At 40.0% G+C, this 13,806-nt stretch overlaps 2 protein-coding genes across 2 annotated transcripts in view; both read left to right on the top strand.

The window, feature by feature from the left end:
- Positions 1–470: 470 nt before the first annotated feature.
- ela2 (elastase 2) lies at positions 471–3,898 on the top strand. Its single transcript, XM_014146357.2, has 8 exons — positions 471–569; positions 916–1,004; positions 1,213–1,310; positions 1,489–1,614; positions 1,971–2,107; positions 2,432–2,577; positions 3,287–3,439; positions 3,818–3,898. Exons 1-8 carry the CDS (start codon positions 533–535, stop codon positions 3,833–3,835), a joined length of 804 nt encoding a protein of 267 aa, XP_014001832.1. The 5' UTR covers positions 471–532; the 3' UTR covers positions 3,836–3,898.
- Positions 3,899–6,996: 3,098 nt separating this feature from the next.
- fhad1 (forkhead-associated (FHA) phosphopeptide binding domain 1) overlaps positions 6,997–13,806 on the top strand; it is a 44,411-nt gene continuing 37,601 nt past the window's right edge. The window contains exons 1-4 of the mRNA XM_082961498.1: positions 6,997–7,221; positions 7,582–7,788; positions 12,534–12,801; positions 13,004–13,101. Of these exons, the coding sequence (XP_082817624.1) occupies positions 7,126–7,221; positions 7,582–7,788; positions 12,534–12,801; positions 13,004–13,101 (669 nt within the window). The 5' untranslated portion in view covers positions 6,997–7,125. The remainder of the gene's footprint in view (positions 7,222–7,581; positions 7,789–12,533; positions 12,802–13,003; positions 13,102–13,806) is intronic.

Here is a 13,806-nt window from a genome sequence, read left to right as displayed (position 1 = left end):
TTCATCAGACCTGCCTAAATCTCACTTCAAACACTTTTTGTCTGCGTAATTCTCACTTTCTGTGTTTAATAGGCTAAATCACACTTTCTGTTAACGTCTGACTCCAGAGTGATCTGTTCTTGCTGTTAACTTCTGACCCCAGAGTGATCTGTCGTCTGTGACATTTCAGATTTAGATATATGTTTTCATGAAGTAGTTTGGAAGTAGAGAACTTTTTTCTCTCTAAGTAGCTTTATTTTTCTTAAGGGTAGATTTAGTGTAGCTTAACTTCTTCCAGTATGAAGTAATTGGTAGCTTGGTAAACTATATTTTCAGAGTAGCTTTTCCAACACTGAATTTCACAGAACCTGGGTAACACAGTTGAGAAGTAAAACATCCAAAATCACATTATCTGCAAGGTTGATTTTTTTTCCAGGTTTTACTGGCTGGTTTTAGACACCTTGTTGTGCAACATGTCTCTGACAGTTTTTTTCTACTACTCTTCAGCTATATAAGGGAGCAGGTTCAGCTGACATTCACTGAAACTGTCATCATGAAGTTTGTGGTCTTGGCTTTGTTTGTTGCTGGTGGTAAGTTATCCTGACCAGATTTTAGATTTTGCTGAACATTTGACAATATGTTGGTCCCTCGCCTTATCTTACTTTCAGTGAACACATAATTCCACCTTGTATGCCATCTTAAATGACCACCTATTTGTTTTCATTTAGAAATTCTCTCAGATTTAAGTTGAAATATATTGGGTATCAGGTATCATGTACATGAAATACAGAAGTTACGAGTTCACATTTTGGTAGAAATGTGCAATTTCAAAATAAACCTTAGACATGCAATATGGACAACATGATGTTCTGGGAAGAGTAAGTCAGTGATGCAAATTGTAATTGCATAGTGTTTGTGTTTCTCGTTATTTCTCAGCCTACGGATGTGGGCTGCCCACCTTCCCCCCTATCATCACCAGGGTGGTCGGAGGAGAGGATGTCCGTGAGAACAGCTGGCCCTGGCAGGTAGGTTCCACTTGACATGTTTTCATGTATTATCACTCCTTCTCTATTAACAAGCCCTTCTCTAATAACAAGCCCTTCTCTATTAACAAGCCCTGGGTGTCCTAAAGTTGTAGTAAAGTAGTATTTTTCTTCAAATTGACTTTACCAAATCTTATTTGAATTGTGTTGAATTTAAATACATTGGTGTTTGTTTCTTTGTTCTCTCCAGGTGTCTCTTCAGTACCAATCTGGTAGCAGCTTCCACCACACCTGTGGCGCCACTCTGATCTCCAGCCAGTGGGTCATGACCGCTGCTCACTGCATCAGGTATAACAAACGGGTCCGAGATTGTCATCCAATGAGATTTTTATTTTATTAAATTTCCTCCATTATCTAAAAGGCACCAGCTGCCACTGCTTCACTTACTGTATCATCTATGGATTTTAACATTTTGTTAGTGTTATGACCTGACCTTTTGTGTGTGGGTTCTCTTGTGGCCTTATAGCAGCCGCAACACCTACAGGGTGTACCTGGGCAAGCACAACCTGAAGAACAACAACGAGGAGGGTTCCATGGCTCTTACTCCCGCCAAGATCATCGTCCATGAGAACTGGGATTCCTACAGAATCCGGTGGGGTTTTCACTTTTTTCTACCCCAATGATATCTATCCTTGTAGGCTCCATGTCTGTTTACATTCAAATACTTCTATGTTTGAACTATTTTCTGTTAGATAATTTATGTATGAATGATCCATTTTCATAGCTATGCGTTGGCCAAAGTTTTTTGTACTGATGGGATGCATGATGTGATCTAACTGAAAATTGGAGATAGTAAAGTAGTGCTGCATTTTCCTCAGTGAATGAGATTAGTAATATTTCCTAAACTTTGTGACATCTGCTGATGTAAAAAGGGCTTTATTAATGCATTTGTTTGATTCATGACTGTGTGCTTATCTGTAATACAGTCGCTCATCATGTCTTCTGCAGTAACGACATTGCCCTGATCAAGCTTCAGAGCCCTGTCACCTTCTCTGACTCTATCATGGCTGCCTGTCTGCCCGACTCCGGCATCGTCCTGCCCCACAATGCTCCCTGCTACGTCACTGGCTGGGGACGCCTCTGGAGTAGGTCATGTTGACCATGAATCAGTTTCCCTTGCACTTTTCTCTCATATCAATGCATATTATTTCATCTTTTCATCCTCATTTGCTGGTGATATGAATGCCCACAAACTCAGACGTACTACTAATAACTTTATATAAACAAATGTAATGATGATGAACCAATTGCTAATTATTATGGTAGTTATTTTGAGTATAGTTAAAATATAGTTATTTTGAATATATAGTGTTTGTTGAGCATTCAACATATCCTTCAAGATACTATTGACATTTCATGAGAATCAATAGAGGCACTAATTGGATTGTTGAATTTGTTAATCTCTTCAGCCGGAGGCCCCATCGCTGACGTACTGCAGCAGGCCCTCCTGCCCGTGGTCAGCCATGCCAACTGCACCAAGCCCGACTGGTGGGGCAGCCTTGTTACCAGCAGCATGGTCTGTGCTGGTGGTAATGGAGACCTTGCTAGCTGCAACGTGAGTCATGCTACTACAGCTTGTTGATGTTTTGTCATTTCACTATCATGGAGTGATGAACAGACCTAGAGCTAAGAAATGCCACTTGAGGAAAAAGAATGATACTTTTTGAAAGGAATTATTTCGGAATATCTGATGTACAGTACCAGTCAAAGGTTTGGACACACCTACTCATTGAAGGATTTTTCTTTATTTTTACTATTTTCTACATTGTAGAATAATAGTGAAGACATCAAAACTATGAAATAACACATATGGAATCATGTAGTAACCAAAAAAGTGTTAAACAAATTCTTCAACAAATTCAAAGTATCCACCCTTTGACTTGATTACAGCTTTGGCAACTCTTGGCATTCTTTAAACCAGCTTCATGAGGTAGTCACCTGGAATGCATTTCAATTAACAGGTGTACCTTCTTAAAAGTTAATTTGTAGAATTTATTTCGTTCTTAATGCGTTTGAAACAATCAGTTGTGTTGTGACAAGGTAGAAGTATACAGAAGATAGCCCAATTTGGTAAAAAAACATGTCCATATTATGGCAAGAACAGCTCAAATAAGCAAAGAGAAATGACAGTCCATCATTACTAAGAAATTAAGAAATTCCACAAATTAAAGTTTAACAAGGTTATAGTAAACTATATATTTGACACAGTCATACACTCTGGTCCTGAGCTTACCACTGCTGTGTGTTCCTCTGTTTCCCTGCAGGGAGACTCCGGTGGCCCCCTGAACTGCCAGAACTCTGATGGCTCCTGGGACGTTCATGGTGTGGTGAGCTTCGGCTCCAGCATGGGCTGCAACTACCCCAAGAAGCCCTCCGTCTTCACCCGCGTCAGTGCCTACATTTCCTGGATAAACAACGTGAGTGCACACCCAACACTTCAACACTATATGCCTTCCCACCATACTTCCACACTATATCCCTTCCCACCATACTTCCACACTTATTCCCTTCCCGCCACACAAGGGCTAAAATATCAATACTACATACTGCTCAGATTGAAGCAATGTATTGTCCGTTTTAAGTGGTATCCAAACCAAGCTAGATATACATTTATAATGAAGTAATGTATTGGGTATGCATTTTAAGTAGTTTGCTGGTGTGAATATTGGAACAGCCTATCCATGGAAAAAAACACTTGTAATGTTTAATTATCACCTTGGAGTATATGCAAGTATACTCCCTATTGGCATATGAAGTAATTTTTTTGGTCTCTTTTTTATTTTTCTATTTTTCAGGTGATGACCAGCAACTAAATGATGGATCTGGTTGTATCTTGGTGGGCAGCTGTCATTAAAAAAATACATGTATTGCAAATATCTCATTCTTTGGTTTCCTTTTTTCAAAACCCAATGGTTTTCCAAATGAATCTAAGTTTATGTGAAACGTTAGTAGAAAAGTTTCTGGTACCATAAAGAAATGTCCATACATGTATGGACTTTCAGATTTTATAAACACAAATATTTTCAAAAACATTGAAAAGTCTGCGTAATGTTTGCCATCAAATTGCATCCATTTTCATCAAAATTATGATCATTTGGAAAAAAAACTTTAGTATCTGTATCCAGGTAAATTACTGTATTACTGTATCTTAGTTACTGTATCAAGATCTTGCAGGGAATTTACTCACTTGCATTAATGGCTCCATATACAGTGCCTGCAGAAAATATTTATTTACCTTGACTTATTACACATTTTGTTTTGTTACAGCCTGAATTCAAAATTGATGCAATTAAAATGTTATCTCACCCATCTACATGCAATATCCCATAATGACAAAGTGAAAACATGTTTTCAGAGATTTTTGCAAGTTTATTGAAAATGAAATACAGAAATATCTCATTTACATAAGTATTCACGTCCCTGAGTCAATACTTTGCAGAAGCACATTTGGCAGCGATTACAGCTGTGAGTCTTTCTGGGTAAGCCTCAAAGAGCTTTCCACACCTGGATTGTGCAACATTTGCACATTATTCTTTTCAATATTCTTCAAGCTCTGTCACATTGGTTGCTGATCATTGCTAGACAACCATTTTCAGGTCTTGCCATAGATTTGCAAGTAGTATTGAGTCAAAACTCGGCCAGTCAGGAGCATTCACTATCTTCTTGGTAAGCAACTCCAGTGTAGATTTGGCCTTGTGTTTTAGGTTATTGTCCTGCTGAAGGATGAATTCATCTCCCAGTGTCTGGTGGAAAGCAGACTGAACCAGGTTTTCCTCTAGGATTTTGCCTGTGCTTAGCTCCATTTCTTTTATTTTTTATCCTGAAAAACTCTCCAGTCCTTAACGATTACAAACATACCCCATAACATGATGCAGCCACCACACTCAGCGGTGTAAAAAGTAACCAATTGTCATACTTGAGTACAAGTAAAAATACGTTAATAGAAAATGACTCAAGTAAAAGTGAAAAGTCACCCAGTAAAATACTACTTGAGTAAAAGTCAAAAATTATTTGGTTTTAAACATACTTAAGTATCAAAAGTAAATGTAATTGCTCAAATATACTTAAGTATCAAAAGTAAAAGTATAAATAATTTCAAATTCCTTTTATTAAAGTATTTTTACACCACTGACCACACTGCTTGAAAATAATAGAGAGTGGTACCCAGTAATGTGTTGTAATGGATTTGCCCCAAACGTAACACTTTGTACTCAGAACAAAAAGTTAATTGCTTTGCCACATTTTTTGCAGTATTACTTTAGTGCCTTGTTGCAAACACTATGCTTGTTTTGGAATATTTGTATTCTGTACAGGCTTCCTTCTTTTCACTCTGTCAAATAGGTTAGTATTATGGAGTAACTACAATGTTGTTAATCCATCCTCAGTTTTCTCCTATCACAGCCATTAAACCCACCATTGGCCTCATAGTGAAATCCCGGGAACTGAGTTTACGAAGGAAGCCTGCAACTTTGTAGTGACTGGGTGTATTGATACACCATCCAAAGTGTAATTAATAACTTCACCATGCTCAAAAGGACATTCATTTTTACACATCTACCAATAGGTGCCCTTCTTTGTGAGGCTTTGGAAAACCTCCCTTGTCTTTGTGGTTGAATCTGTGTTTGAAATGCATTGCTCGAGTGAAGGATCTTACGATTATCTGTACGTATGAGGTAGTCATTCAAAATCATGTTAAACACTATTATTGCACATAAAGTGAGTCCATGCATCTTATTATGTGACTTGTTAAGCACCTTTTTACTCTGGAACTTATTTAGGCTTGCCATAACAAAGGGTTTGAATACTTATTGACTCAAGCCATTTCAGATTTAAATTGTTTATTCATTTGTATACATTTTGAAACACATAATTCCACTTTGACATTATTTTGAATGTATCAAATTATTTCATTTTTTTTTTTTTTGCTTTTGAGAAGTTTTTTGATTACATAGGCAGTCATGAGATAAGTGCTTATGCACAGACAGGTGATGATAAAATACACAACAGGGTAACTCTATAACATATTATTTGAAGAAAATAATTGGGGAATTATGTATACTTTTGTTACACTATTACAGGGATCATCAATTAAATTCAGTCGTGGGCAGATTTTTTTTATTGGGCGGATGGTAAGTGGGCAGGAAAATAATTACAAATCATTTGTAGACGGCAAAAAGAAGCCCAAACAAATATAATATTTGACTTTAACATAATCATTTAAAATCTGGCTTACATTTTTATAAGATCACATATATCTCTCTATTTTGCTTGGGATTACTTTGGAACAGATTTAGAAATCAAAATCACTTGGAGCTGATTTGCTGGTCTTACAGTATGTCCAACAGTAGTTGTTTTTTTTTGCACAAATTATATAAAATAAAATAAAATAAAATTGTATTAGTCACATGCGCCGAATACAACAGGTGTAGTAGACCTTACAGTGAAATGCTTACTTATGAGCCCCTAAACAACAATGCAGTTTAAAAAAAATACGGATAAGAATAAGAAATAAAAGTAACAAGTAATTAAAGAGCAGCAGTAAAATAGCAATAGTGAGACTATATACAGTTTCCGGAAGTCACCCATCAGATGCAACAAATGGTTAAATACACCAAGGGCGGAGTCTAGTATAGTTTCCATGGCGCTGATATACAATCCGAGGTCAAGTTGATTTCCATATACAAACCTGTAGGCTACAATGTTTTTTCTCTCTGCTGTTGAATGAATTGGATATATTTCGGACTGTCTGCCTCGTTTTAAGGAAAGTAAAAATGTTGTCCCAAAAATCATATATTTTCTGAAGTTGGATAGAACTGTTTTGGGTTAACTCCATTTAAAACTTTACACTTTATTGTAAAAACGCCTCAAAAACGTGGTTGTCTCTTTAATGTATGAGAGAATAATGTATATTGTAACATGTTAATGTACCATTCATTCAAATTATATCTCGAAACGAAGTCAACTTAAGCAGTCGTAGTACTTATCAAGCATAATGTGCCATTGCCAAGTTGAAGTTGCTGACACGTCTCATGTCCATTTTTTATGGAGCAATTACGTGCATATATAGTAAGATTATTAATTTGTTAATGCTTTACAGGTGGATATGAGGGGTTACCTGAAAACATCGGGGTGGGTATTTAAACTCCAGGCTGAAACCACTACAGTAGGAACACATAGGGATTGCGATTTATGTTTACAGGTAAGGTCATGATGCTGCATCCTCAAACTGCAAATGTATGTCTTTACAAAAAGATAAAATCTTAACAATGCTATTATTTTCTTTAATATAACGATAATATAATTTTATATAACGATAGGCTACCGGTACACACACCTATCAGCCAAAACTAGATTGATTGTGGTAAAGTCGTCTGTATTGATGATGGTAATAATAATAATTATAATAGTAATCTGTATTGAAGAATATAGAACTGAGCAATACAGTAAATATGTCCTTATCTTGGTATAGGAATACGTGTGCTGGCTTTATCAATATTTAAATGTGATCTTCTGTACGGAGTTACTATTATATTGACTGCTTTATGCTCATTATTGACAGAATGGGGGAGTTGAGGAGCATCACGCCCTGATCGAATGGAGCAAATCAGAGCGATGTTTTGTGCTGAGTGACCTGAACTCTGCCCATGGTACATATGTCAACGACTGTCGTATCCACAATGCAGCCGTGCGTCTAACCCCAGGCGATGAACTGCACTTTGGCTATGGAGGCTCCACCTACCAGCTAGCTGTGGAAAGCCCATCTACGGTATGATTTATGTAGTCTGTAGTGCATATTTTTATTTTTCTATTTTTTTATTTCACCTTTATTTAACCAAGTAAGCCAGTTGAGAACAAGTTCACATTTACAACTGCGACCTGGCATGTAGGCCATACTGTCTTATCTACTAGATATCTCCCAATGCAGCAGTAAGAAGTTATCCACTCTTTGCTTGCTTTAACCCTCATGTTGTGTTCTGGTCGAACTGGACCAATTTACAAGTTCTCTCTCTGAAAAATGTAATTAATTTAATCTGATTGTCATAAGGTTCAATGACTTTGTCCACACAAAATACATTTGGATGATTTTCATTACATTTTGCGTGTTTCATTTAACTTTGGTACACCTGTGGTGTTCCCGGTCAAAAATGACCGGTCATTAGAAATGAATGGGTGAGACTACAATTAGTATATACAATTGAGTTCAGGCACATGTCCGTTCATCAGATGGACACACTTCCTCTCCCAGACCCCCACATGCATGTGTGTTTGTGCACACACACACACACACACACACACACACACACACACACACACACACACACACACACACACACACACACACACACACACACACACACTAGACTCTTCAAATACACACACACACACACACACACACACACACAATCAAATCAAATCAATCAATCAAATTTATTTTTATATAGCCCTTCGTACATCAGCTGATATTCTCAAAGTGCTGTACAGAAACCCAGCCTAAAACCCCAAACAGCAAGCAAAGCATGTGAAAGAAGCACGGTGGCTAGGAAAAACTCCCTAGGAAGGCCAAAAACCTAGGAAGAAACCTAGAGAGGAACCAGGCTATGAGGGGTGGCCAGTCCTCTTCTGGCTGTGCAGGGTGGATATTATAACAGAACATGGTCAAAATGTTAAAATGTTCATAAATGACCAGCATGGTCAAATAATAATAATCATAGTAGTTGTCGAGGGTGCAACAAGCGCGTCCGGTGAACAGGTCAGGGTTCCATAGCCGCAGGCAGAACAGTTGAAACTGGAGCAGCAGCACGGCCAGGTGGACTGGGGACAGCAAGGAGTCATCATACCAGGTAGTCCTGAGGCATGGTCCTAGGGCTCAGGTCCTCCGAGAGAAAGACAGAAAGAGAGAAAGAGAGAATTAGAGAGAGCATATTTAAATACACACAGGACACCGGATAAGACAAGAGAAATACTCCAGATGTAACAGACTGACCCTAGCCCCCCAACACATAAACTACTGCAGCATAAATACTGGAGGCTGAGACAGGAGGGATCAGAAGACACTGTGGCCCCATCCGATGATACCCCCGGACAGGGCCAAACAGGCAGGATATAACCCCACCCACTTTGCCAAAGCACAGCCCCCACACCACTAGAGGGATGTCTCCAACCACCAACTTACCGTCCTAAGACAAGGCCGAGTATAGCCCACAACGATCTCCGCCATGGCACAACCCAAGGGGGGGGGCGCCAACCCAGACAGGAAGACCACGTCAGTGACTCAACCCACTCAAGTGACGCACCCCTCCCATGGACGGCATGGAAGAACACCAGTAGGCCAGTGACTCAGCCTCTGTAAAAGGGTTAGAGGCAGAGAATCCCAGTGGAAAGAGGGGAACCGGCAAGGCAGAGACAGCAAGGGCGGTTCGTTGCTCCAGCCTTTCCGTTCACCTTCACACTCCTGGGCCAGACTATACTTAATCATAGGACCTACTGAAGAGATAAGTCTTCAGTAAAGACTTAAAGGTTGAGACTGAGTCTGCGTCTCTCACATTGGTAGGCAGACCATTCCATAAAAATGGAGCTCTATAGGAGAAAGCCCTACCTCCAGCCGTTTGCTTAGAAATTCTAGGGACAATTAGGAGGCCTGCGTCTTGTGACCGTAGCGTACGTGTAGGTATGTACGGCAGGACCAAATCGGAAAGATAGGTAGGAGCAAGCCCATGTAATGCTTTGTAGGTTAGCAGTAAAACCTTGAAATCAGCCCTTGCCTTAACAGGAAGCCAGTGTAGGGAGGCTAACACTGGAGTAATATGATCAAATTTTTTGGTTCTAGTCAGGATTCTAGCAGCCGTATTTAGCACTAACTGAAGTTTATTTAGTGCTTTATCCGGGTAGCCGGAAAGTAGAGCATTGCAGTAGTCCAGCCTAGAAGTAACAAAAGCATGGATTAATTTTTCTGCGTCATTTTTGGACAGAAAATTTCTGATTTTTGCAATGTTACGTAGATGGAAAAAAGCTGTCCTTGAAACAGTCTTGATATGTTCTTCAAAAGAGAGATCAGGGTCCAGAGTAACGCCGAGGTCCTTCACAGTTTTATTTGAGACGACTGTACAACCATCCAGATTAATTGTCAGATTCAACAGAAGATCTCTTTGTTTCTTGGGACCTAGAACAAGCATCTCTGTTTTGTCCGAGTTTAAAAGTAGAAAGTTTGCAGCCATCCACTTCTTTATGTCTGAAACACAGGCTTCTAGCGAGGGCAATTTTGGGGCTTCACCATGTTTCATTGAAATGTACAGCTGTGTGTCGTCTGCATAGCAGTGAAATTTAACATTATGTTTTCGAATGACATCCCCAAGAGGTAAAATATATAGTGAAAACAATAGTGGTCCTAAAACGGAACCTTGAGGAACACCGAAATTTACAATTGATTTGTCAGAGGACAAACCATTCACAGAGACAAACTGATATCTTTCCGACAGATAAGATCTAAACCAGGCCAGAACTTGTCCATGTAGACCAATTTGGGTTTCCAATCTCTCCAAAAGAATGTGGTGATCGATGGTATCAAAAGCGGCACTAAGATCTAGGAGCACGAGAACAGATGCAGAGCCTCGGTCTGACGTCATTAAAAGGTCATTTACCACCTTCACAAGTGCAGTCTCAGTGCTATGATGGGGTCTAAAACCAGACTGAAGCGTTTCGTATACATTGTTTGTCTTCAGGAAGGCAGTCAGTTGCTGTGCAACAGCTTTTTCTAAAATTTTGGAGAGGAATGGAAGATTCGATATAGGCCGATAGTTTTTTATAATTTCTGGATCAAGATTCGGCTTTTTCAAGAGAGGCTTTATTACTGCCACTTTTAGTGAGCTTGGTACACATCCGGTGGATAGAGAGCCGTTTATTATGTTCAACATAGGAGGGCCAAGCACAGGAAGCAGCTCTTTCAGTAGTTTAGTTGGAATAGGGTCCAGTATGCAGCTTGAGGGTTTGGAGGCCATGATTATTTTCATCATTGCGTCAAGAGATATAGTACTAAAACACTTTAGTATCTCCCTTGATCCTAGGTCCTGGCAGAGTTGTGCAGACTCAGGACAATGGAGCTTTGGAGGAATACCCAGATTTAAAGAGGAGTCTGTAATTTGCTTTCTAATGATCATGATCTTTTCCTCAAAGAAGTTCATAAATTTATTACTGCTGAAGTGAAAGCCATCCTCCATTTGCGAAGGCTGCTTTTTAGTTAGCTTTGCGACAGTATCAAAAAGAAATTTCGGATTGTTCTTATTTTCCTCAATTAAGTTGGAAAAATAGGATGATCGAGCAGCAGTAAGGGCTCTTCGATACTGCACGGTACTGTCTTTCCAAGCTAGTCGGAAGACTTCCAGTTTGGTGTGGCGCCATTTCCGTTCCAATTTTCTGGAAGCTTGCTTCAGAGCTCGTGTATTTTCTGTATACCAGGGAGCTAGTTTCTTATGACAGATGTTTTTAGTTTTTAGGGGTGCAACTGCATCTAGGGTATTGCGCAAGGTTAAATTGAGTTCCTCGGTTAGGTGGTTAACTGATTTTTGTCCTCTGACGTCCTTGGGTAGGCAGAGGCAGTCTGGAAGGGCATCAAGGAATCTTTGGGTTGTCTGAGAATTTATAGCACGACTTTTAATGCTCCTTGGTTGGGGTCTGAGCAGATTATTTGTTGCAATTGCAAACGTAATAAAATGGTAAAACACACACACACACACACACACACACACACACACACACACACACACACACACACACACACACACACACACTAGACTCTTCTATACACACACACACACACACACACACACACACACACACACACACACACACACACACACACCTCACTGCGGAACCACACCTGTTGGCATTCTCACGAACAATCGCAACATTGTTTCAATAATATAAAGAACTTTTCTAAGTTTTCTAACTCTGGTATATAAAGCTTTTTTGAGGCCTCGTTCACAATTCATTCTGTGGCAGCACAATGGCCAAACGATATACTGTATGTGAGGCTCTTGATCATATCTTTGATCGTGACACTGGTGAGAAGGAGAGAGTCCTTATTAAACTTTGACACAAAGTAGTCTGTGATAAATAGCACAATATGTTTCATCTGAGTATTTGTTATAGTCAAAATAATCCATACATTATGCTTTTTTTTACTCAAAAACGAGTTGTATGAGCTCAGGTCAATAAAGCCTACAGGCCATAAATAGCAAATAGTAATGTTCACAAGAACTTAAGTTGATAAAAAGATCTAACACAACATTAGGTGATAATATATGTATTATTATTGATTTATAATCAGCAATAATGGGGCGGTCATTTTGGACCGGGAACACAGAATTAATTAACATGAAACGAACACAACAGGAGGGAACCTATCACTATTCCCTATATATTTGGTCAGTGGTGTTAATCTGTTGTTAAGCTGCATGGCCTCATTGGTGTTGAGGTGTTGTATGTGCCTCTATGTATCTCTCTATCTCTCTCCAGCTCCCCTGCCCTCCCAAGAGCATCTGGACAGCCAGTCAGAACTCCCTGCAGCTGATAGAGGAGCCCCCCCTTGCCCAGTCTCCCTCCTCCCCCTCCTCCCAGCTCCCTCTCCTACCTGGCAATACTTCTGCCCCTGTTGCGTGGGTATGGGGGCGATCATCTGTCACCCCTCATCCCCCTAGCCGGGCTCGACCAGCCAGTGCTGGGACCAAACGGACTGGGCAGAGCATCCCCTCCGAACAACAAGGGACAACCTCACACAGACCAGGTGGCTGAATTATACTGTGTCTCACTGTGCACCCAACGTACATGGTCTAATCATTTGATGCCATGTTAGCTACTGTATACTAGCTAATGTTTGCGAACAGTATGTCTTATTGAACGAACCTCTGTTTACATTTGAGTTGGTTTCAATAGGTGAAGGTGTGTGTAAATGCATCACTTGTACATGAGACTCTTGGTTTTTGCAGGAAGTTGGACTGGACACACAGGAAGCGGGCCCCCTCAGAGAACCGGAGAAATGGCATCTGAAAGTTCTCAGACCATGCAGCACCTCTTACAGGAGAAGGTGGGCATCTGTCTTGTTGGTGGTCTTGTTAGTAGTCTTGTTAGTAGTCTTGTTGGTAGTCTTGTGGTGGTCTTGTGATTGTGTAACCGCTATATAAAATACCAATGTGGAAGTGCACCCAAGCCTTTGTTCCCCCAGTGAAAATAGAAGTTTGTCTCTGCTTTATATTTATCCAGTCCTTTCCCTGTTTTCCTTGTACTACCAAAAATGTTGAATAACTCTCCAAACAGAAGACTAACAAAATCAAATAAAATGTTATTTGTCACATGCTTTGTAAACAGCAGGTGTAGACTATCAGTAAAATGCAGAGAGGAAAATGGAAAAATTATAGAAAGATAACAAGGAATAAATACACAATGAGTAATGACAACTTGGCTATATACACAGGTCGATGTGCTGGGGTCGAGTCAATGTGTTGGGGTACGAGGTAATTGAAGTAGATATGTACATATAGATAGGGGGGGGGGGGGGGGGGTCAATGCAGATAATCCAGGTAGCGATTTGGTTAACTATTTAGCAGAGTTATGGCTTGGGGGCGGCTTGGGGGTAGAAGCTGTTCAGGGTCCTGTTGGTTCCAGACTTGGTGCATCTTCATCACTTGCCGTACTGTAGCAGGGAGAACAGTCTATGACTTTGGTGGCTGGAGTCTTTGAACATTTTTAGGGCCTTCCTCTGACACTGCCTGGTATAGAGGTCCAGGATGGC

This window comes from Salmo salar, chromosome 15 (genome assembly GCF_965601325.2).
Source record: "Salmo salar chromosome 15, fSalSal1, whole genome shotgun sequence".
In the NCBI taxonomy this organism is placed as follows: Eukaryota; Metazoa; Chordata; class Actinopteri; order Salmoniformes; family Salmonidae; genus Salmo; species Salmo salar.
The sequence above is the reverse complement of the archived record's forward strand: the minus strand, read 5'-3'. Positions and strand labels throughout refer to the sequence as shown.

Coding starts and splice junctions, on each gene's coding strand:
- ela2 (XM_014146357.2), top strand. CDS start 533: ATGAAGTTTGTGGTCTTGGCTTTGTTTGTTGCTGGTG. Junction 2,108..2,431: donor TGGCTGGGGACGCCTCTGGA/GTAGGTCATGTT, acceptor TAATCTCTTCAG/CCGGAGGCCCCATCGCTGAC. Junction 2,578..3,286: donor GAGACCTTGCTAGCTGCAAC/GTGAGTCATGCT, acceptor GTTTCCCTGCAG/GGAGACTCCGGTGGCCCCCT.